The 25,167-nt window shown below is 40.3% G+C and overlaps 1 protein-coding gene across 1 annotated transcript in view; it reads right to left on the reverse strand.

The window, feature by feature from the left end:
* Positions 1-387: 387 nt before the first annotated feature.
* TP53BP2 (tumor protein p53 binding protein 2) overlaps positions 388-25,167 on the reverse strand; it is a 41,452-nt gene continuing 16,672 nt past the window's right edge. Inside the window, exons 2-18 of the mRNA XM_042810337.1 lie at positions 24,364-24,511; positions 20,945-21,058; positions 20,271-20,350; positions 19,191-19,292; positions 16,099-16,273; positions 14,572-14,753; positions 14,003-14,167; positions 13,379-13,616; positions 11,148-11,273; positions 10,627-10,763; positions 9,423-9,906; positions 8,278-9,059; positions 6,344-6,481; positions 5,596-5,729; positions 4,776-4,942; positions 3,437-3,636; positions 388-1,168 (exon numbers count right to left, since the gene is read on the reverse strand). Of these exons, the coding sequence (XP_042666271.1) occupies positions 1,127-1,168; positions 3,437-3,636; positions 4,776-4,942; positions 5,596-5,729; positions 6,344-6,481; positions 8,278-9,059; positions 9,423-9,906; positions 10,627-10,763; positions 11,148-11,273; positions 13,379-13,616; positions 14,003-14,167; positions 14,572-14,753; positions 16,099-16,273; positions 19,191-19,292; positions 20,271-20,350; positions 20,945-21,058; positions 24,364-24,511 (3,414 nt within the window). The 3' untranslated portion in view covers positions 388-1,126. The remainder of the gene's footprint in view (positions 1,169-3,436; positions 3,637-4,775; positions 4,943-5,595; positions 5,730-6,343; positions 6,482-8,277; positions 9,060-9,422; positions 9,907-10,626; positions 10,764-11,147; positions 11,274-13,378; positions 13,617-14,002; positions 14,168-14,571; positions 14,754-16,098; positions 16,274-19,190; positions 19,293-20,270; positions 20,351-20,944; positions 21,059-24,363; positions 24,512-25,167) is intronic.

Genomic DNA, 25,167 nt, shown 5'->3' on the forward strand with positions numbered 1-25,167 from the left:
GAAGGTGAGGCAGAGGTACATCACAAATTCCTTACCTTTGAGGAAACATTTGATCCTTTCCACTAAATAACTTTGATTACCAAATGATTGTCCCTGAACTGATAGCTATAAACAATATTTCCACTGGCAGTTCGTATTCGGAAAATACGCTGCTCAAATTTTTTTTCTTAAACATATCTCTTAGAAGCTGAGGTTAACACAGGTTGTGTGCAACTATCAGGTAAAGCTTAAATACAGAAAGACAATTTTTAATTAATTGGTGGTGGGGGGGGTAAGAATAGAGAAAGTAATTGAATGTGACCATAATGTAGAACAGCAGTGTGTCATTTGGCAACATTTTCAGATGGTCTAATAGAAGCTTTACAGGAAAGCACCCAGAGATGAAGCTTAAGAGGACACAAAAGTTTAATGGTATCACGGTCAAGTAAAAACAAGTAAGTTGTCAAGGACTACAGAAAGTTTCTACATTTAGTTTTAAAAGTAAAAAAGGCAATAAATACATGAGACTTTTTGCAAAAAGAGGAATCTAAAACTACATTGTCAGTTATAGCACATAATATTTTGAATACATAGAATTCCTAAGATGCTACAGCATTTTAGAAGTTATTGCTTACTGGATTGGTCACATGTTTTCCACTGCTCAGATGCATTTCAATTTCACTTCTTCAGCAAATGTTCTCTCCCAACGATAAGCATTTGGGTTCTGCGCACGTACTTTTCTAATTTCTCCCATCTGGAAAAAGCCTCGGGACAAAGCTGGTTGTCTGTCTCATGACAACTCCTTCAATGGTACACTGAAAAGCTTCTTGTACTTAATGCAGAAAAGTGTGAAAGTCTTTTCTGCCACGCTTGGAGAAATCAAAGTAGGTACCTCAACATTTGGCTTGCTTACACCACAGGCAGAAAAATTCTGTTTGCTTGCAAGCGCTATTTCAGCTTGTAGAATGCCCTCCTCTATTTGCTATTGTATCAATCCTTCATTTGTTTTCAAAGCACATTCTTCATCGTTTCAAATTACACTGTCATTGAAATAAGTCTCATGATACTGGAACCAACACAGAATGAATTTTTTCTTTGCAAGTCATCCACGATTAGCAAGTACTTCAAGAATCTGGCATCTGTTACTTCATGCCAAGCTTCTTTGTCTAGGCTTAATCCTTGGGTACAGCTGAGGGTAAAACAGAAATGGAATTTAAAATTTTAGTGCTTAAAAAGGTTACTTTTTTTTTTTTTTTTTTTTTTTAATTTCTCTCTGGTAATACAATTCTAATATAATCCTGAGTAGGAAAAGCATACCTACAGAAAACACTCAGAGCACTAACAAAAGTAAATTCAGCAACCTTAGACAAGCTTAAAAATTACTAACCTTGTCAGTACAAAAGGAAGGCATTGAAAAGCACAGACCAGCTCTGCCCAGGTGGGTGGGCTAAGAGAACTGTATGGTTTGTAAGTCAAGAGACTTTTGTGCTCAGCGAGGCATTTTTTTTTTTTTTTGTTTTGTTTTTTGTTTTTTGTTTTTTTTTTAATCTGCTTTATAAAGGGAAATAGAGAGGTACTGAAGTGTTTCGTTTTCAGTCTCTTTATGCACATCAGCCTTTACAGATCTACAGCTTTGGGCCATATGGAAACATCTGGCTGCAAAAGGACCACAGAAATGTAAAAGCCACACATTGATTAGCAGATAGCGAGTAGCCACTTAAATTCACCCCAATGCCTGGCTGTTAATCAGTATCTGCCACCTCACAGCCCTTCAGCTACATTCTGCCATTCACCTGTTCTAAGTATGCATATGGAGGTACAGAGGTTCCCCAGCCTCAGCTATAGCATAACGATGGATGTGATATGACTTGATGCAGTACACAGAAGAGCTGAGTTTTTGGGAAGCTCTTAGACCTCACTTGAAAAGGGCTTTGGAGCAACTCCTACTGTGCAAAGCATGGCTACTGATGTACAGAAATAGAAGGATGCACTTCATTCAATTAGGAAGGATGCACCCGCCATGCTCTAAGCTGTAACATGTCTACCTTACATACTGCTATTTTTCAAGTGAAGTTCTTAAAGATATTCTCTTCCCCATGTAGGGGAAGGCTCTAGCTTTCTTCTTACTCTTAACTGAGCATGAAGCTCAATAAGCTAATAATTGATTAATAGAAGACCAGCAAATTCACTCAAAAGATTTGTCTCAGCCTGATAACTGTGATTTCACCCCAGCAGAGATGAAGTCAGTCTTCAAAAGATTTTATTTGGCATTAAGCAGTCAGTATTTTGACAGTATCATCCCATTTGCATTCAGTTTTGGAGCTCTTGCACAGCTTAGCGAGCTACTGAGTCACTAAGAAGGGCAGAATACTGAGGCAGATTAATTCATCCTTGCTTTTCTTCTGTGCACCCAACTGCAAAAGGATGAAGAAGCTGTGATAAAAGTACAACTTAATATAGTGAACTACCAAACATTTTTATCTAGGCTTAACAGCTTAGCCTGGATTTCAGCTGCAACATTAAGAATCCAGGAACTGTTTTTTGAAAGCAACAAAAAGCATACTCAGGTGATGATACTAGAACAACTGAATGGGGTAGTTATTCCAAAGGTTCTGTTGGGATTGTGCTGCTAAAGGAGGAGTGGGCCCTAGTCTGAGTTGTGCTGCCTTGTACTTTTCATTGCAGAAGCACAGGTGCTCCTCTATTTTTGAACACCTGTGCTCAAGGCTGTGCACAAGTTCATGAAGAAGCTATACATGCCCAGTTCACCATGTGGCAGGAAAAAAAACTTTATTGTGCAGGGCTGAGGCTACTTTCAGTTCAGAAATGTTTACATTTGGAGAGGAAAAACTCAGCAGAAATTTTCCTTTATGCAGTACTTTATATTACCTTGTGGGTAGGAGTGACCTGACAGTGATATAGAAATGAAAATTAATTTTGCATTAGATAAAGCAGCTCTGTAAAGTCTAGCAGCTTAGGAATATACACACTATCTGCATGAGGAAGGAAGACCAGGCTCTTTCAAGCATCATACATCAATCAGCTAAAATTCACAGCAGTTAATCTTTAGCATCAGCTGAAGCTCTCATCTCCTGCAGCAGGCATGCTGGATATGTAGATAAAAGCTTAACAGAATTTTTAATGTGTCCATCTGCTGCAGTTTTCTAGCAAGCAGGTCATGAGAAGAGAGCAGGTCATAATGAGACAAGGTTAGTATTACAATCTGACATGTATAGCAGGGCAGCAATGCGTGTTCTGTGCACCCATTAATATCATCTAGTGGGTATCTAAACAAAGGGTGCGACCTCACTCTCCTCTGGAATAAATGGAGAACTTCAACTCCTGCCTTTACACTTTTTAAACCACATGTAACTTAGATGTGTGAGAAGAATGTTGTGAATATTTCACATAACATTTTGTTTTTTTAAACTGACTCCAAAAAATAATGAAGACTCACCCCAAGCAGATTGCGGGGAACGTAGCCTTCCTTGTCATTCAGCCGTGCCCACCACCACTCAATCTCATCTTCATCCTCCCGGCGCAGGATTGTCATGCAGTCTCCTTCTTTCATTGAGAGCTCATCATCATTCTGAGCCTCATAATCCCACAGTCCATAAATCACTCCTTTGTTCATTATTCCCATTTTCTCCTGGACTCCTGTAATATGAAAAATATACAGCAGCTCAATTTAAAAGATACCAAAAAAAAGACAGTTGGAAATACTGTACAGGAGCAAAGCAGCAATCCAGGAAAAATATCTTAATGCCTTCAATCACATGTAGCTCCTTTTTGTCACCAGCCTGCCAAAAGTCAGCCGGGGAACTAGCAGTATTGCTAAGTCAGCCTCTGCACACAGCAGGCAGATTTCTTCTTTACATCATGTTCAGATAACATGAGGTAACAGGAAGGGAACATGAGTAGAGCAGTGATTGATAAGAGGCAAGATTTTCACATTGGTGTTCACATTTTCCATACATAAGTGATGAACAAGAAGCCCCTGTTTGTACTCTTAATTCATCAGTCATCCCCTTTCTGTTGTGGGGAGACCGCTCCACCTGCTTATGCTGACTCCCACTTCCATCTTATTGCCTGGGTGCCACTTTCTGCCTGTGTCACTTTGTTTTTGACCTTTAAAACAAGCCTCCTTTTATACCTATGCTTGGAACACCTGCTTGCTCTTGGTTATGTCTTCAACCACTCCAATATCTGTTGGAGGGACAACACAGCAAGGCATAAGCAATGCAGGAAGTTCCTGGAATACATGGAAGATAACCTCATTCTCCAGGCAACAGGGAAGCCCTCAAGGAGAGGTGCTATACCTCACCAACAAGATGGGGGCCATTAGGGAATGTGAAGCTCAAGGGCAGCTTTGGGCCTCTTTGGTCCAAGTCTGCTTGGTAGAATTCCATAAGATAAATCCCTGGAGGGAAGAAGAGCCCAAGAAAGCTAGTTGATATTTAAGAATCACCTTCTGCAAGCTTAGGAGCAATGCATCTCAACAGAGAAAGCCAGGTAAAAACATGAGGAGGTCTGCATGGATAACAAGGACAAACTCAAACACTAGGAGGAAGCCTGTGGAGGGTGGAAGCCTGAGAGAATACAGAAAAACTGTCCAAGCAGAGATCAGGTAAGGAAAGCTAAATCCCAGACTGAACTAAATTTGGCTAGAGACATCAAGGGCAACCAGAAAAGCTTCTGTAAATACATCACAAATAAAAGGAAGACTAGGGAAAATGTGAACCCTCTCTGGAAGGAAACAGGAGACCTGGTTACCCAGGATGGTTGTCATCACGTACCGTATAAGAACTGGGAACACTGTGTGTAGCCTTCCTCCATTTCCTCACACTTGTCTGCAGCTGTCTGCATGTCGCTGTAGGTCATAGCAAATACAGCTGCACCTGACTCCACCAGGAACTTGCACACCTGCACATTATTGCAAGATGCTGCACAGTGCAATGGGGTCCTGTAAGCCAAGAAGATGAGAAAATTATTATTCATAGCAGTGCTTACGGGCTCCTTGGAGTAAATAACCATCATGTGTGACCACCAGCAATCAGTACTGTATATCACTGAGGACTTGCCACCCTGAGTTAAGTGCTTCGGGTAGGAAGAGCAATTGCTTTTCACAGTTCAGGGGTTACACCACCAAGAGCTGCCCGAGCCCTAAAGCTGCATATGAATCTCTATAGTAACATTATGCTTTGTTAATCCACCAACATTTTAAGAATGGTCACCAAGGCAATAAGAAAGCAATAAAAAAAAAAAAAAAAAAGGAATAACCCACACTCAGGAACCCTCCTGAAATCACAGCCTATTACAAAATTGACAGCGACTTCAAAACGTGATCTGATGACAAGTATAGGTAATTGGAATAATTGCTGAGGGACAACAAGCATCTTTTTTCAGTCTTGGGCATTAGACACTTCTGTTACAAATGAAATTAACAGTAAATCACCTTCCCATACACTTCTATCAATAAGCTATCTTAGCATCCTTTAAGAAGTATTTGCAACTCACTATCTGCTACTTGCCTAGAGTGCAGATGGTAGGCTTTCTAACTTAGTCTCAGTGGGCTAGCAGACAGCACCATAAGGTACAACTTAAAGAAAGCCTTACCATCCATCACTGTCTGCAGCATTTACATTCACACCAAACTGCACCAGGAACTTCACAATTTCTGTGTGCCCAGCACACACAGCGTTGTGCAGAGCAGTAATCCCTTCATCGTTGGGCATGCTTGGATCTTCAACCTATCCAGTCAGAAAAAGGAACCATTTAGAATCTCTATAATAAATGTCTGTGTACAAGAAGTGAGCAATCCTCTTCTGAAATAGAATTATGGCTCAAAATCCTATGGGGGATATCGTCAACAGGAAGAAAGCTACAGCAGTAACCCATCTCACCAGAAGATTCACATATAAGCTCTAGCCTCCATTTAACACTGAGAAGCTAAACTGGTTCAAAGAAGCAGTAAACTGATAACATAGCAAAAGGTTTTATAATAAATTTCAAGGATTTGCCTATTGACTATAAGCACAATTTATCTGAATAGGAGGCAAAAGTACTGTAAGAAAATGGGTGATAAATCCTCTCCTGCACATTTACAGTTCTGGTGCAAAATACCAGATTGGATTTAACACAAACCAGCCTCCAAGTGACCATTTCCTACTAGGACTGCTTTCCATCCTCTCAAGGGCAGATCTCTGTTATGCACTGCTATTTTAGCTTCTCAACCCCATCCAGAAAAGCTGTGACAGCCCAGTTGGAACTGGGATTGCTAGTCTTTCTGTTAGAAGGCAGCATTTGAGTTAGACTAGATGACTTCCAAAGTCCTTTCCAACTCAAACAAGTCTAAGATTCGTACCTCATAAATGATTCTCTGCACAAGGTCAAACTCCCCCTCCAATGATGAATCCAGAAGCAGTGCAAGGGGGTTGAACTTTACTCTCATTCCATGAGCAATTCTGTCAGAGCCGGCCTTACGCAAATTTGTCCTCTTCCCCTGTGAGAAGGTAGCACAGTTACAGGACATTTTTACTGGAAGAACAAGAATACAAAGTCATGCACTTGAGAACAACGGCAGAAACAAACAATTAAGTCAGTGTTTAATGTGAAATAGGCTATTTTCTACCACTTCTACCACATAATGAACACAGCAGTTTATAACAGATCTCTGCCATTATTCCAGGCAAGGTTCCTATATTCAACTCAAACAACACCTTGATCAAACCCCTCAAAATCCCAAAACTTTCAGATCCCTGATTTTTATCAGGGAAAAAAAATTGCTTTCAGATTATTTTAGCATTAGCTCTCAGGGCTGTTAAACAAAACAAGAAACTGGAAAGACTGTATCAAGTAACACAGAGTCTCTTTGGGTTTTGTTATGTTTTAAGTTGAGATGCTAAGTTAAGCAGAAGTTAACAGGAACAGAAACAGTTAAGGAAAATGATTCTGGTAAGCCTGTAGAACCAAATGTAGAATGGCTTTAGATGCTCCCAGTGATACTGGAAAGCAAGCATTTCTATAGCTTAATTTGTACTCTTTCCTGTAGAGAATATGCATGCATTAGATCAGAGCTCTCCCCAGCTGGCTGTGCAGCAGCAATAAACACCATTCATAAGGCTATGCAAATTCCCAACAGATGTACAAGCAAAGATGAATAGAAATGACTCATGTTTTGCAAGAGCAAGCATGTGAAGATGGAAGTTTTATAAGAGATTCCCAGAAAATACTCTCCTGCCCACTGACTTATGTGTATATCAAAAGCACAGGCTTTTTAAAGAAAGACCTAGTCAGCACAAACCAGATCTTAAATATGAAGTTGGGAAGTTGGGTTGGTTTCTTCTCATAATAGCAGAATTATTACAAAGCCAACCAGAACAGAGTTTATACAAATTAGGAAATCCTACTGTTTAAGTTTCCTCGCTAAAGGGAGGAAGGACAGTCTCAAAAGCATGAAAACTTGCAATGACTATTCCAAGGCTAAAAAAAAAAAAAAAAAAAAGCATGCAAAAGCTTTTAACTCCTCAGCATTGAAGTGATGGAGGAATAAAATTCTTTCATCATATGGTTATTAAAATTCTATTCATTATAAATTTGAAAAAAACTCTTTGAAGAATCAAAAGTATTAAAAATTTCTGTTCTAGAACAGTGAGAAAACACCATATTACGCACACAGACATATGTCCCAAACAAACAAGACGGCCTTAACCTTAGCCCAAAGGGGCTCCATTTGACTTGAGAAGTAACTGATGTCAAATTAAAGTTACTAAATAAATGAATCAGAAAACATTTCAGTAGAAAAAAAAATGCAAGCAGCTACCTCCAAATGAGTTACTAAAGCAGAAACTAAAGGAGTAAATTCCCCCTCACTTTTCAAGCAGTGCACTTACAAACAAACAAGTGGAAACTAATTCCCTTAATCCTGGATTGCATCTCATATGAGCAAAAGTGGGAAGTGCTCTGAAATATGTATTGCCTCAAAAATAGTTTAATTTCTTTAAGGAAGTATTGTTTGGACATAACAAGCAGACTTCTATAAGGAATGGTTTAGAAAGCTCAGAAGAGTTCTATTTGTGTATCAAACTCCATTTAAACTTCACCATGTCATTCTCTTCAGAGATTACAGAGGCTTTTCATTACTGTCATTGAAAACTGATACCCATAGAGATACTTTTAGCCTGTTTGCACAACAGTTCTCCTACATCCACTTAATGTCTACAATAGGAAAGACAGGATTTACAGCAGAGCTTACGGTGACTCACAGAGCGCTCAAGTTATAGGCTAGCCAATACTCACAGGAGGTAAGGAGAACTGCCCTGTAACTTCAGGAGGCCGCATACTGAATGAGTCCTCTCCCAAACTCTCAGGCTCCCCTGATGGATATGGAGGTGGTGGGTATGGAGGATACTCCTCCATGTATACTTCCAGTGGTAGCGGGGCCTCATGGCTCGGTTCTTCCATTTTTGGCTGCATGGACTCATCACTATCCGATACCGCTTCAGGTACTGGGTCTAAAGCAGTGGAGGGAAGAACAGCTTCGCTCTGATCTGCTGGTATGCTTTCTGCTTCCTCAGCAATGGTTGGTTCAGGCAGAGAAGAAACAGTTTCTTTCTCTGGTTCTGCACTTGCGTAAGGATTTGGGATTTCCACTGGGCTTTCAGGACTGACAGCTGATGCTGTCTGTTTGGAGGGATGCGATGGAGCTGAGATAGTCTCCATAGCAGCCAGAGTCGTCCTCTGATACAGCAGCTTTTGAATATTGGGGCCGTTAGGTCCCTCTGGCTCAGTAATGGAGCTACGTTTCTTCAGTGGTCTGGGCGCGTTGGACAACTTCTTCCGTAGTGCTTCCAAATCAGCGTCACTTTGGTTGCGGTACGGATTGGACAGAAAAGGCAGCAACTTGGTTGGGCTGAGGGGACGGGGGATTCGCTCTGTTTCGTGACTTTCATGAGCAGAAGCTGTCGTTTCCATCTCAGGCTCTGGACTGCCAGGTTTGCCTTGCAGGTTTGAGTAGATGTTCTCTGTCTGCGGCAGCTGATTCTGTACACCTGCTCCTGCCATCACAGGTTTGCCATACACTAGAGAGTCAGAGAATGGTAGGGAAGAAACAACTGTGAAAACCTGATTGATAAGCCTATCAAGAACATGCAACTCCATTCACCTGCCTAAGGCAGAGAAGCACAACAGTAGAATCGACAAAACAGAATTCAACTTGTAACCAGGTTTACCGTCATCATTAACGTAGAGATGGAAGACAGGTACTTCATGCTCTTTGATAATGTTTATTTACAACATGCAAGATCCACCTGAGATTCTTGCAGCTGCACTAACTTGCTGAACTGCCCCCCAAGAACAGCTTTGTACCCACTACCCACAGATTAAGGGGAAAATAGCTCTGAGGTTTACGAAAACAGAAGAGAGGTAAAGAGCTACAAGCTTACCACTAGGGAAGTGTGGTGCTCTGGTCTGTGCCCTTGTCAAAGCACTTTGCACTGCTTGCTGGAAGTTCTTCCCAGGTGTCTGCTGTTGTGTGTACATACTATAAATTGAACTTGCAGCCACAGTTTGTGGCTTTCGAAATGGAGGCAGTGAGTTCTCTTTTGATGGCTGAGGGGTAAAAGGTCTTACAGCAGCTGCTGGGGGACTCTCCTGTTTGGAGGAGGAAAGAATTTGGTCCTGGCTAGAGGAAGGACCTACAGGGGGTACAGAAATCCGCTGTATCTGCTGAGGATGGGAGGGCTGTTGCGCCACTGGCTTTTGTTTGCTTCCCACAGAAGCAACAGCCAAAGGCAACTTCTGTAGGTTGCCATCCAACTTCGGGTCAGAAAGTTGCTGGTGACTGGCTTGACCAAAATAAGGCAAGTTTATCTGTTTTGGTTTAGTGGGGACAGGAGGTGGTACCTTTGTTACGTTTTTATTGGCTGTCTGAAAGAAAAAAAAAAAAGCACATTAAGAAATCTGCTGGGAAGGACCAAAGATCCCCAAAAGACAACACAGCATCTAGCACTTGTACTATCTCTGCAAAACTGTTTACAGTCTTGTTGGAAACATGAAGACACTTCTCCAAACATTTTATCAACTTAGTTATACCTAAGGAGACCCTGTTCTCCTTAATTCCTTCTGTGGCAGCCATGTTCAAAATTTCAAGTGATGACTGGGCACAGTAATTACTCTAAAAATAGCAGAGGACTCATTAGAATCTGTATGGAAATAAATTGTTTCCAATGTACCACCTGACATTCTCAGTTATTTTATGTTACTCCACACCTACACAATCATATCATTCCCTCGTGCAAAGATTTAGGTGGGAAGTCTTGCTGCAACCAACCACGTGAAGGATGTTGATAAGTTGAACAATGGAACAGGTATGTAAATGATTTTAAAAGCCTCTGTACGTTCAGCCTTTGGAAAAAAATACCCACATGCACACTAACACAAGTAACACTGTTATTTTATGTCATAAATCAAAACATGAGAAATTTTTCTCCCTAGGAGAAGCTTTTTTCAAAGACAACTTTTCCAATAGCTTCCTGATAGCACTTTTTGTAAAGCTGTGTATCTTGTAAAGCTGTGTAGTAATCTCCATCCATGTAGGAAAACTTGGCAAAGTTTAGAGCTGCGCAGCAGTTTGTGTTCCACGCATACCTGAGCCTCTCGCAAAAGATCTTCGCTGCTCTGGTTCTTCCTTAGTGTACCCAGCCCAGCAGACTGATCCACAGAATCAAACATTGAGAACGGACGTACTTTCTTCTCTTTGTCTCGTACAAAAGCATCTCCTTCAGCTGTTGTTAAACAGAAAGATTTTTTTTTTTTTAAATGGCGACAACTGTAGGAGTAAGAATCCTGTTCTGCGCAAAATTCAAGACTGTGTATCCAAGGGATGCTTTTCTGTACCCTTTCTTCTGTAGTAAGGACTCAAGGGCATGCCAACTGCAGTCTTGCTAATCAAATGGAAGCATTTCTGAGGCATTAGTATCTACTTCACCTCCTCAAATAAGGTATCTTAAAAAAAAAATCCCTGCAACGCTGCACTGCAGCCTATATGGCAATATCCTTTAACTTTCTGTGCTCTCAATCATATTATTAAGTGAGGCATGTTTAGGGAAAACAGATGTCATTAACTTGAGTCTCCACATTTTAAGATTAGCCAAGCACAGAGAGCCTACCTTGACCTTCACCAGCCACAACTCCCTTTCCTGAAGTCAAGGCAGATCCTTGACTTAAATGATTGTCTGTATTTAAGCTACTCCACTCAGCAGATGGGGAAGGTTTTGAACTGGGTACCACAGAACCTAGGAGAAAACAAAAGAAACAGTTTAAATGAAAATGAAAGCTTAAAGCTACATTTTGCTTTATTTACTTATTTACTGGAGAGTAAAGTCTTTTGGAGTTTTGTTTTTTTAGGAGGAGTCGGTCCAGACAGTATACAAGCATCATACACAGAATAACTACTGTGGAAAACCATCACTTCAGGTTCTAGTTCACAGAATCATTTAAGTTGGAAAACAACCTGAAGAACAAGTCCAAGTATCCATCTAACTACCAAGTCCAGTACTAAATCATATCCTACAGTGCCTCACTCACCTATTTCTTAAATACCTCCAAGGATGGTGATTCTAGCACCTCCATTGGAAGCTTGTTCCAATGGCTCACCACTGTTTCCATGAAGAAAACCTTCCTGATACCAAATCTAAACCTCCCGGAGTGCAAATTTCAGGACTTTTATTCGTGTCCTATTACTTGTCCCCTGAGAAAAAAGACTGACAGCTACCTTCACTACAACTTCCTTTCAGGCAGATGCAGAGAGCAATGAGGTCTCCCCTCCGGCTCCCTTTCTCTAGATTGAAAAATCCCAATTCCCTCAGCCCCTCCTTACACATCTTGTTTTCTAGTCCTTTCACCAGCTTCACTGCTCCTCTGAACATGTTCCGGTAACTCAAAATCATTCTTGTAGTGAGGGGCCCAAAAGTGAATGCAGTACTCAGGGTACAGTCTCACCAGAGCCACATACAGGGGGACAATCACTTCCCTTGTCCTGTCAACCAGGGCATGCTACTGGCTCATGTTCAGCTGACTGTTGATCATCACCCCAGTAGGGGGTGGAAAAGATCATGCACCAAAGAAAAAAAAAAAAGTGATGCATTAAAGCAGAAATAAATCCTGGTAGTGATACCCGTAACAATAGAAAATCATTTGTGTGTTCAGTGCATATACAGGCATTGCATTAAAGTAGATCTTTATGTTCACTGGAGTAGATACTCAGTCTGCTTCAAAAATAAGATTACAACTTGTAATAGAACCTGAGAGAAATAGGTTGCATCAGCTATCACTGTAAGTGGTATCCAGCTCAAATATTAGTGATGAGCAGAAGAGGAGAAATTATCAGATATCCTCTCTCTAGCAAAACAGTCATTTTGCCCAAATGCTAGAGAAGGCATGGTAGCTTAGTTCAATAAGCACACTACCATACACCCCTGCAGCAAACATTTGGATTTTGTAGAGATCAGAGCTAAAATTCCAACCTAGTAATTTTAGGATCTAAACTTACATAAAACCAAACCAAACTGTTCCCCATCCTCTAATAGAGCAGAAGAAATTTGGTACTTTATAAACATCAGCCAACACTGGAAAGGGGAGAGGGATGAAGGAATAGAACTGTTCTATGAGCACAGCTTGTTTTTCCTTTTGAGATTTGGGTTTCTTTATCTCCTGTTGAAAAGCAACTCTGAAAGATGCCAACAGAAAAGGTGTTTGCATCTCCAAGTTTCTTCTGATTCCTGCTCTCTGAGCTGAACTGTATCTCATAGGAGAGAACCAAAGAGAAACCAGGCAAACCTCCACCAGCGCTCAGTGCCAGGCTCCACATCAGGAGTGGGACAGCTGAGATCAATCCACACTTTTGTGTCACCAAAACTTCAGCAAAACTTCATTTCTATTTCTATGTTAGAATCAATTGCCACCTTTATAATATTTCTTGTATTATTTGTTAATCTTTTACATATGTCATTTCAGAAATGCATTATCAGAAAACTTGACTTTGTTAGTTATTCAGGCCAGACAACAGGTTAGCCATGAGCGTGCTAGAACTGCCACTAAAACTTGAGCAAGTATTTTTGTATATTTAGGAGAACGTTATGAGAACAAGAAAAACACAGAAGATTAATCATCCTATGTTCTATGCTGTATCACATCTCAGATTAATCTGTAAGAGGATTACTTCATCTTTAAACGCATTTAATCCTACAGCCTCAGTGCTTGTAAAATACATTCACTGGGTCAGGATAATTCCAAGACTTCCAACTCAAATAATACTTTATTTAAAAAGCAAAGAAAAGCCAGGGCTGGTGAATTAGAATAAAATAGTTCTAGAGAATAAACATTGATTGTAAGTTATTACCTGCAGGAACCTTAGCTTGTGAACTGCTCCCAGCTCGCATGTTCGGCAAAGTTTGTGTTTTCAGTGGACCATCAGATGCCTGCAAAGCTTGAGTCCCATCTGAAAATGCTGGCTTCACCAAGAGTTCAGGTCTGGAAGCAATACGTGGCATAGTAGAGGACTGGATATAAGGACCAACTGCTGCCACTCGGCTTGGAGCAGAACCCACTGCCTGGGGTAGATTCCCATCAGAAGAAACCTTAAAAAAATTAAGAAAAAAATGTAATTAACTGTATGCTGTACAAAAAGTCTGAACTAGAAGTCAAAAATATAAAACAAATACAAAATTATATTCAAGTACTAAAAAAGAAGCCTTCTTAGAAGCCTCAGCAAATATAAATGATGCAGTAATAATATCTGAAAAAAAATTCTACAACGTAAGATGTCATCTTGTTCATAAACAGTAAGTAGGTTAACATCAACGTACCATGAGAAGTACTTTAATAATACAAGACTTCCACCATGAATGGAGAAAAACTACACATCTAGCATCTGAACAAGCTAGAGCAAGCTTTCACTTTAGTCCATATGTGCCACAAGTAAAAGCTTTTTTTTTTTTTTGTAACTGAAGAATCCACCACTTACTGGTACATTCTCTTTCTGTTGCAGAGCTGCCTTTTTCTTCCACAGGCGCTCCCGCAGCTCATTAACACGCTTGTCCATGACTGCCACCTCTGAGTTGCGCTTGTTCAAACACTCCCTCTGTTGCTGCAGCTTGGCATTCTGCTCCTGGTTCAGTTTGTTCCTCAGCTGAATAAATTCACGAGGGGGGGGAAGCAGGAAGAAAACAACAAAAACATCAAAACAAATTAACTTTCAGGATGGGGATAGGGGACAGGAAACAGCTATGAAGAGAGAAACTTTCTGAGAAGTCAAGTCTTGCATGACTCCCAAAACTACATGCTGAAACAGACTATATTCTCCTGAGATTATATTCTGAAAAAAAAAAAAACAAAAAAAAAAACTGGGTCATCTCCAAACTGCCTTCAAGGTCAAGGCTGAGTGTTCTGTCCCTTCTCTACCTTGAGCTCAACACAGCCGGCCCTGCACTCACAGCCCTCAGAAACTGCAGAGCTCTGCTCGGAGCAAGGGCACGGGGTTTCCTCCCAATTAGGCAAAAAGCCACCCAGTCAACTTCCCACCCTCCACACTACCTGCAGCTCCTTGTACAGGCGGTCGAGCTCAGCTACAGCCGACTGGTTGTCGTGGTAGCCATCAATCCGGCCGTTCTTCAGCATCTCCAGTTGCCTGGTGAGTTCCTCTACCTTTGAGACCGCCAGCACCAGCTCACGCTGCTTTTGCTGGAACAGGCTGTTCATCTGTTCAATCTCCTCCACTGAAGAGGGCGAGAGAGCACAATAGCTGCCCTGAGAAACGGCCCAGCGTGGGCTGCTTCCAAGGCAGCACGGCGGGGGCACAGATCAGCTGGCTGCTGCAAGCCTGTGGCCCCTGGAAAAACAGCTCTTTCTTGAGGGAGCTGAACAAGCAAACTCGGCAGCAAGGCAACAGAAAGTCTGTCTGCTCAGAGCACACAGGCAGAGCTGCTAAATTCACATAATGCTAAGTTTCCACAGAAGGATGCTCACTCAAACAAGGCAAATGCATGATGCTCAAAAAACATGAGTTTACGTCAGAGGAATGACAGATAACAATGACAAAACACTCAATCTGTTACACTAAACAAAGCCTTTTTAGGGTTTACCACACATGGTCATCAACAGCTGTTCTCATTATTCAAAACTGTAGTATTTTAGAATAAAACCTAAAGAACAGGGAATTGTTCAAGCACGTGCCAAGACCAGACCTGCTGGTGGTGGTGCAGGGAAGCAGATACACATGCTATGTAGTCTCAGCTGTCATTCCTTTATGTTACTTTGCTGCTTTTCTCTTCCTTTAAACTGAGTTGCATTATATAAAATAAATATTGAACAGAATACATATTTTTCCCATAGAAAGTCTTTTGCTTTCATCTGTACAGCATTATACTTTTTTCTTAAAAAAAAAAAAAAAAAAAGATGGCAACTAATAATAATAAGCAATGTTTTCATTGAATACACACAGAAACAAGTTCTGCATGATATGGATACAGAGGAAGGAAAAGAGAGGAAGGAGAATGTATTTCAGACATGAAGTCTGAAACAAAACATTTAATACTGCAGTTCAGCAAGTTGATGCAAACACTCAACTAGTACTGTAGAAAGCCAGACATTAGCCTGATTTTTCTGATTCAAAGTATACAGCCACTAAGTTACCTCCTTCTTAAGAGGAAACGCAGGTAACAGGCCAAGCAGCTCACAGTTCTGTTTGGGGCCAAAAGGAAAGCCTAACAGCCTAAAAACATGAGGTATGAACATAAAGGATAGAAAAACTGACTGTGGTACACAAAAGTATTCAAGTAAGGAAACAATCTACGCTGAAATTGAAGAACAGAAATGGTAAGCTTAAAACTGGAGGGAAATACACTTGTGACATTTTGAAATACAATATGAAAATACTTTTTTTTTCCCCCTGGGTCATTCAGGAATTCTTTTGGTAGATAAAAGATGTGAAAATTAAGATTAACTTTTCTTGGAATACTGCAACTACCTCTTCTGAATCACTGAAATCCCCACAGATTTCAGAGTTCCAAGAACTGTGTTCCATGAAAAAGCACAGGCTACCTTCTGCAAGCAACAACTTACCTAACTTCCCATTGCTGAGCCTTTTTTGCTCCACATGGCCTTTCAACGCTCTTACTTTCTTAAGTTTGGCTTCCTGATTCTCAGCAATTTCCTTTAATCGCTTCAGTTTTTCCTGTTCAGCAGCTTGCTGTTGCTGTCGCTGATCTTGCTGCTTCAGGAATTTCAGGCGCTGTTCCTGCAGGCAAGGCAAGGAATTTATTTATTTTTAAAGTGAATTAATGGTGAAATACTGACAGAAACAATCTTAAAACTAATATACAATTGCCACCACATCTCTGGTCATCAGTTACTTCAGCTGAGCATTCTGACTTCTCAGAGCATCAAGGAAAGCTTTTGAGACCAGGTCAAGCACCTCCCAATGTCCACAGTATATATGTAATCCCCAGTACAGGCACCACTAAAATGCAGTGCAAGAGTCTACTCAAACAAAGGCAGTATCCACATCAAGCAGTCTCTAGTACATTTTTCTTCCATTAAATTGCTCAAAAGACTTTTAATTTAAGAAAAAATTTAGCATTCACGTTCCATGCTGTTTGCCTATTTCATTTAATGACTACTTGTTCTTCATTAGCTGGAACTAATCATTATTTCTTTTATCATATGACACATTATTTTTCAGCATGACTTAATGTCAATTAGACATTCTTTCTATATAAAATATTTCATAAACTACAGATCATGTCTGTCACTCTTTCTACTTCCTCTGGTTCCATTAGGACTTCTCAAGAATGGTGATCACAGACCAGCAAAGCTTTGAAATCTCACCCTTTCTAGGCAATAGTCAACATCGCAACACAGAACAACTCAAGATATAGGATAACTTTTATAGTGATTTGGTTCCACTTATGCAACGGACAATTGGAGAGGATGCTTTCACTTCTCCAAGACTGTAAGAGTAGGGTGGTGCACCATCAGTTTCTATACACAGATATCCAGAGTTCAGAGCTAAAATAAACCACTAGATCATCTACAGAGACTTCCTTTAAGTTAGTGGCAATTATATATGGCTTTCAGTTCTGAACATACGTCATTTCAGTAGTAGGAAAGCTGCTAAGACCTTCCCAAGCATCCAAAGACTAACTGCCATGACTACCGGTGGCTACTAACATTAGAATGCAACATTTTTTCCAAAGGAAAATATGCCTTAAAATAAAAATTAAAACAAACAAACAAACAAACAAAAACAAACAATTGTATTTAGAAACACAGACTCCTGTGTATTTTGACTAAAAAAAGAAAAAGGAAAAAAGTGAGCTTGTTTTCCAGAGAAAGCCAGGCAACACCTGCAATACATACACTAGTTTAGAGACAATTCTATAAAGGGAAATGTAAAAAAAAAAAACAAACCACACCTAAAAAACCAACCACTGGTATTACAAGCCATGTCTAAAAAGAAAGTGTTTTCTTCCCTTCCAAACCTATTTTTAATACTGCATTTGATTTCAGAAGGAAGGAAAGAGGCAATGAACAGTGTGTCTTCAGAATAAAAGACAGCTTTTCAAACACCTCTAGAAAGTACTGTGTCCAGTTCTGGGCTCCCCAGAACAAAAAAGACAGGGATCTCTTGGAAAGAGTCCAGCGGAGGGCCACAAAGATGGTGAAGGGCCTGGAGCATCTCCCCTATGAAGAAAGGCTGAGTGAACTGGGTCTGTTCAGCCTTGAGAAAAGACTGAGAGGGGACCTGATCCAGGTCTATAAATATCTGAGGTGTGGGGGGCAGAATGGCGAGGCTGGACTCTTTTCAGTGGTGAATGGAGACAGGACAAGGGGAAACAGCCGGAAACTGCAGCATAGGAAGTTCTGCACAAATGTGCGCAAGAACTTCTTCACAGTGAGGTGACGGAGCACTGGAACAGGCTGCCCAGGGAGGTGGTGGAGTCTCCTTCTCTGGAGATGTTCAAGACCTGCCTGGATGCCTACCTGTGCGACCTGCTGTAGGGAACCTGCTTTGGCAGGGGGGTTGGACTCGATGATCTCTGGAGGTCCCTTCCAACCCCTACAATTCTGTGATTCTGTGAAAGGCATCTTAGATGATAAACTGTACATCAGGATACCCACAAGGCTACTCTGCCACCAACTGCAGCAAGACATCTACCTAATGGACAGGATGCAGACAAACTCTTAACTTTTTAAGTCTTGTATGACTCCCCTTACAGTAAATATATGAATTTTTCCTATTTGGGGCTCTCTGTATATGGTAACCACAGTGTCAGCGCTTATAAGACCTTGTAAGACCAACATCTATTACTGTTACTTATTAGTGAATCAGTCAAGTGAGGAAGGGCTTCTGAGAAAGGAAGAGTAGTAAGACAGAAGCCTCAGAGCAGCCTTCCTCCTCAGCAAAGCACACTTTGCAGGGCTTTGGGAACTAATCCAATCAGAGTCAAACCCTCTTCAGGTTGGGCTCATGCATAAAGACTCTCTGCCAACAGCAGTGTTGTCAGTGGTGTTTTCAAGAACAGTGCATAACAACAATGCTGAAGTCAAACAAAAAAAATCCATGCTACCATTCTGCAGATGTGTCAGAACATTTTTTCTCCTAAACAATTCAGGAGCACCCAGCACCTGTCATTAGCTTTCCTGTACTGTTCAGTAAACATTTTATAAGTCACTGTCCTAGTTACTTCATCACATGAAGGCAATCTTTTTCAGACAGCTGCCCCAGGAAGCCAGGCACACTGAACTCTATCAGTAGAAAGCAAGATATCATTACAGGACAGCATTATGTCTAGAGACAAAAGCATTGTTCACTGATCAAACCGGTGAATAGCTGGTCACCACACAGAGCACAAAGAGGGCTGGCACAGACATCAGGATAAATGACAACATTAACACTATATGCTCTATCCTTTTAGTAAGCTATAGGGTCACTGCTATCACCAGTGCTATTTTAGTGTTTTACTACTAGAAATGTGTATAAGCTGACTTACAAATTTAAGAAGCAGCAGCTAAAGAAAGGGAGTTCTCTGTTTATGAGAGATGAGGGATGAAATAAATAAAAGAAAAACACACACAAATCCCTAGTGCTTCTTCCATCTCATAACTCCTACCATCTACATTCCCAGTTGTAGACAGTTTTCTTCCAAGCTCACCTTGTTAGCCAGCATTTGTTGTTGAGCCTCAATTTGTTGCTGCTGGCGCGATGCCATTTCCTGAAGTTCAGCCAGTGTCATATCCATCCTTGGTGCACTGACCTGCCAATGAAAACCCAAAGCATTAGAATACTAGAATTTCTAATTTGGCTAGTGTGCAATTCAATATAGCTACTGCAGAAAACTATGATTAAAATCTTTAAAATTGATGAAAACAGAATATTCAATAATTGGAAAGAAATAACACTTTTCTATGTTAAAGGACATAACTACTTGGAAGTCTGTACGGATGCATACCCCAACCCAGCAACACGTGCAACTAAAATTTCTTGAAAAATTGATATTTCTAGCAAAATCCCAGTGGCATTTTAAAGTGACACTTCAGAGCCCTTTATAATTAAGCTCAGCATGGATCAGCTTCGACTGACTGAGCCCAGAATGCCCAGCTCATGGCAAAGCAGATTAGTGGTTGTACATTTATCAATGCTATTCAAAGTATTTCAACATAAATTGAAGAAAATAGAAAATTTAAAGAAAGAAGGAAACCAAAGGTAGCAGTATTTTACATTAGTTATCTGTTTGCATCCTTCCTGAATCTAGATTTAATCCTATATTCATATTTACATCTTCCGAAGCAAGAAGAAATAACATACAATGGATTAAATTCCAAGACGCTAACTGGTCTCAACTTGAAAACTGGAACTAAAAGCAGGCTACTACTCTGACATCAAACTGAACGTGGAAAGAATTGATCAGTTAACTGAAGAAAAAGGAGACAAATTTTTGGATGGGAGTAGAGGAGGGAAAGCAACACTGATTTTTCTTTCTTTCTCTGTGATCCTTGGTACAAACGCATGGCAAATAACAGGCCTTGTTGAAAACTTGAAAATAAGAAAATAAGGCCTTGTTGAAGAACTGAAAATAAGAGTGATAATTGTTAGAAGCCCTGTGCCTATTTTAGAGCAGTCCTGAGAAATTTCACCAGAAACACCTCTTAGCTTCCAGGGTAGAATCTGCACAAGCTTCTCAGAAGAAGGGAGACCTGTTTTTACTACACTGGCCAATACACCAAAAACTTACTCCATTCTCCATTCTTCGATCACTGGACACTTTCACACCATTTCTTTTTAAGACTGGATCTTGAGACCTCGGTCCAGTCCCTAGACAGAAATACAGGATAACACAGATGGTAAGATATTTTGGGATTTTTCTTACTTCTTCAGACATAGCATTCAATACTAAAGAAGAAACAACTTCTTGTTTATAACCTGAATGAACTCTACCTTTTGCCAATTACTATCCAGATGGAACATACTAATCTCACATAATAAAAGGCATCATCAGACAGCAGTTCGGTTACTAAATGCAACAGAAAAGATCACAATTTCTGCACTTTAAGAGACTAATCACACATCTCTAGATATTTAACTCTGGCTAATACATTTAGCACAGAATGCTCTTAGATGCTGTGGTCATGCTGAGCTCTAGAAAAGCTAATGTTTCCATTCAGATTTGATATTTTCCACACCAGATACAGGAAGATAAAGTCTTCACTAAAAATGAAAAAGGAGAGTGAGTAGCAAGTGCAGTTTTCTGTTATTAGCATTCCCTCCACATAAGAAAGTAAAGGTCAGACCAAAAAGATCTGCAATACCATACTGGTTACCAGTAGTAGTGTGTAATATGTGCATGTTGTTTCCTTAACCTTGAGGAATTAAAGAAAACTCACTTTAGCAGCTATGACCAACACCTACCTGATTCCCGGCAGGGAGAGCGTTCATGCCTAAGAAAGAAACGAACTTCACCTCTCTGCATCCCAAAGCGCTGCAAAATATCCAGCATCCGTTCATTATCAGCTATAGGCCGTTCTGAAAAGGTAAAAAGACAGTTTACAATCACATTGCCACACAGCTTGGAGATGTAACAAAACTATTCATCCATCACCTATCAAATGCTGTTATCGTCAAGGTGCAGCATGCAGACCTAACTCTTGCCCTCACCCAATGCCTTTCTACTTTTTCCATAAGCTCTGCACTACCCCTTGCTTCAGAATGTGAGCCAACTCCTTGGAAAAGCTGACAGAGCCCTTCAGAAGTCAAACAGAAAGAAAAGCTGAAGGTCCCATCACAGCCCAAGGAAACACAAACAGGCAGTTTAGAGCTTTTAGCTGGAGCACCTTAGTTTTGCATTTGCAAATCACAGTACCAACTCACCATCATAGGAACAGAACTGCTGGATCTGTTCACCACTCCTGTGGTACCTCAGAATAACTCAATGACCTATCATTCCCAGCCCTCAAAGGCTCTTTACCCCCAATTCCTACAAGGATCCCTTCAGTTTATGAGAAAGTGAAAAGTGACTCCAGACAGAACCTGCTATTTGTTTTCAGACAATTAAGATGAAGTTTAAGAAAAATGCATGTGTTCAACTGAATTGTTGTTCCTGCATCTGCTCTCAAGTTCAGGATTCAATCTTGTCTCTAATTTTAACGCTTACTCTTTGCCTTTTGATATTACAAAAACCCAATGGAAGCTTGAGCCTGCTGGCTTTATTTAGTAGTACTCTTGTTTTTCCTTATTACTGCTCTTCCAAATTCTACACATTTCATAGCTAGGCACTCACAGGCTGGATATAATCAGAATTGTTTACTGTCTTAAATCTTTACTGGAAAGCAATTAATTTTGTTATTCTAAATACATTAACACACATCTTTATGCCTCTGTTAAAAGTGATTGCAGCTATGCAGTTAATACATTGTAAGTAATCAATTTTATGTAGTTAGGACATGATCACAGTATCTTATGACAATATCTGAGGCTCACAATCAAGTTAGATCCATTTGCACACAGTGCCAGATGAACAAGAAGTATTACCCATCAAGAGGAAGGAGGTAAGCAGACAAAGACTGAAATTAAACACCACCAGTTTGGTTTGTCCCAACAATGGCTTTGTTGGATATTTCCTTTCATTGTTTAGACAAGGAAAGAAAAAAAGAAATCAGTAGTTCATCCACTTCAGTGGAAAGTCTTTCAAAGTAACTGTCTCAATATGGAACAATCATTTCGGGGACAAAATTGATAGTGTTAAGAATAAACGTTTTCAGTTTGAAAAGAAGAGGAGCTACTAAAATGTTTTCAGCACATGAAAAGCCTTTTTTCAATATAAAAGGGTTTCTTTAAAATACTGCAGCTGTGCTCAAGCAATCTAGGAAGGAAAATTTCTGGAGTCACTGTCAAAAGAGATTAGCTTTACGGAATAAGCAAGTAGGTCACTGTTACAGAAAAAGCAGCCTCTTAGCAGTTACTTGTCTAGACAGCTAAAAAAGCTCCTCATCTGCTAAACCTTCATTTAAAAAAAAAAAAAAAACAGTATGACTGACAAATTTCCATCTTAAGAATATAGCAGTCTTATGAGACAGCTTTGTAGCAGCAAGGCAGTACTTCAACTGAAACTATCAAGAGAGATGCACTCTACCCAAGGATTCAGTATCACTCAGTGACTTCAAAAGCAAGGTCAACGGGATCTCCAAACATAAAACAAAGCTATATTTGAAAAGCTCAAGAACTAAAGACAAACTATCAGACCTCAGTTTTTATTCTCCATCTCCTGAAGTGGGAAGAAAAAAAAAGGGGAAAAAAGAAAAAACAGCCTTTACAGATAGACTTCTGGCTGCTTTCTGTACTCAAGATAGCCATCTAACAGAATTCTGACAGTAACAGAAAGATCAAGAAGCTTGCCCTGATACTCATCAAATTTCAAGCAAAACTGGGAGGACAGGGAGAGTAGTAAGCCTGCCCCCATTCAGGGAGCAGAGTGCCTCAAGCTCACTTGCAGCAATGTTTCAAAGTATGTTTAATATGGTCTGACAACAGAGGCTTAAATTCCTGAGCAAGCGTCAGGAAGGGAAAGAGAGACAAGCTATCTCAGAAGGATCTTAGTAACTGAAGTCCAAGCACTCATTTTTCAACATTCATCTTCTGTTTCTGCCTCAGAAGGATGGTTGGCATGTGCCATGTTTATTTTAAAATCAAGTTTAACTTGCTTGCTGTAATAGAAACCATGGGGTGTCTTGGAAAACAAGACAGTGAACTTTACCTTCTTTTGTTTTGGATGTAAGCAAAATTAAGAGCATCCCAATCCTCTCGCAAAATCCAAAATATACATGAAAACATTATTTTGCAAAGGGTTGCTAATAGATGGTATACAGATGCTTAAAAGAAGGATATGCTTTTATCAAAACAACATGCATTTGCTTCTTCCAGTACCCAAGTCACTTAATAGCATGTGATTTAAGATAACTGCATTTTTTGTTTAAAAGTACAATTTGAAACTGTGTGCAAACACACACACACTGGTGCTTGTACATAGTAGTATATAATTAGTAAACATGACAGGGTCCACGAAGGCAGGAACAATTTAGTTTCCCAAATGATCGCCAATATTTTTACCTTATCAACAAATAATAGAGTCTTTGGTCTTCTGAGAATAAACTGTCACTAACCATGAGAATAGGCTCTGCAAATAGTAATCTCAGGAAAAAAAAAAATGGACACAGGACATAAGAGTTGCTTCCCATTTATACCACTAAAAGTTAGCCATACTTCAGCTTTTGATCTGTTTGTTGACATGTTCTCCAGTCTCAGAGTACTGGAAGGTTATGGAGTTTTGATCTTGTCCCTGTCCCACCTCATTCCTCTCACCCACTATATACCTTTGTTTAGAACCATCTAGTATCAAATAGCTCCGGCTACTTCTGGTAACATTCCTCCCCTCCCAGACTCTATTAATGAATGACAAAGGCAACAGCCAAACAAGGAAGTTTGCAATTCAAGCAATTGAAAGTAGATAAGGGCTTTAAGAAGGCTGTTTCTTAGAACTACTTACCACTTCAAAAACCCCACACAAGCCACTTGGAAGAGAAGGAAAGCAACTCCTCTACAACCTTCCAAGACTCGTTTGAGCTGGAGAAGAGCTGCAGATGCGTAAGAAAATTTGCATGCTTGACTCTTTCTTTTTTCCTCCCCACTTTTAATAATTTGTTGCATGCCTGTACCTTCCTATGGATGTAATTTTATACAGCAATTCTGATAAAGAGTTTAACAAAAACATAAGACAGAAATTCCCTAGGGGGAGGACTGTGTCCATCACGTCTCTGTGCTGAAGTCTAACCTACCTGAGCCACACCACACCTCAGCCAGATGGCACTCACTCTCACCAGGCTCCTTGCACAGCTCCACCACATCTCTGCATGTTGTCTCAGGGGTGACTGGCACCTCGGTGAAGTGCTGTTCATTGTTACTGAGGTACACTGTCAGAAACATCTGGAAAAGACAAAGACAACAGGACATGCTTACTTCAGATCACAAAGGCAGTCTGTACACTGAAGGCACAAATCTTATTTCTCACATTATTTTCCATATAATAGGACCATTCACCATTAACTACTGTGCATACTGATTTTCAAAACAAACCCAGATTTCCTTTTAAAGGTATAAACCAGTGAGATGCTACAGAAGTAATCCTCAGAATTACTGGAGGGTTGTTTTTCAAATCTGGACATACAGATCCTTCCTTCTCTCCTAAGAGATGTGCCAGAACTCCTTACACCATACTTACACACTGCACTCAGCTGACACAGCAGAACAGTCACTTAGAATTCACAGATATTCTCTATCATGGAAAAACAAGGGGAGAAACAGATGTAGAAGACCGGAATTTAGTACAGAGGAAGCAGAACATTTGCACTTAGCACTGTAGTTTCTCACACAATACAAGCTGACTTGCCATTAGGCAACTAGGATGCATTAAGATGAACGTAAGGTCTCCCCCAAACCACCATCAGGGGGAAAGAGACTATTTTACTCAGCTTTTTTGTCACAGCTATAGATGGATCTTTGATTATTACTCTGCATGAACACCCCACACAACTGTGCTGCCTCTCTAAAGCCATCATGTTGGAACATGCTGCTCAGAGAAG

This window comes from Centrocercus urophasianus, unplaced genomic scaffold (genome assembly GCF_019232065.1).
Source record: "Centrocercus urophasianus isolate 14NV4802_14NV808 unplaced genomic scaffold, USGS_Curo_1.0 seq_10, whole genome shotgun sequence".
NCBI lineage: Eukaryota > Metazoa > Chordata > Aves > Galliformes > Phasianidae > Centrocercus > Centrocercus urophasianus.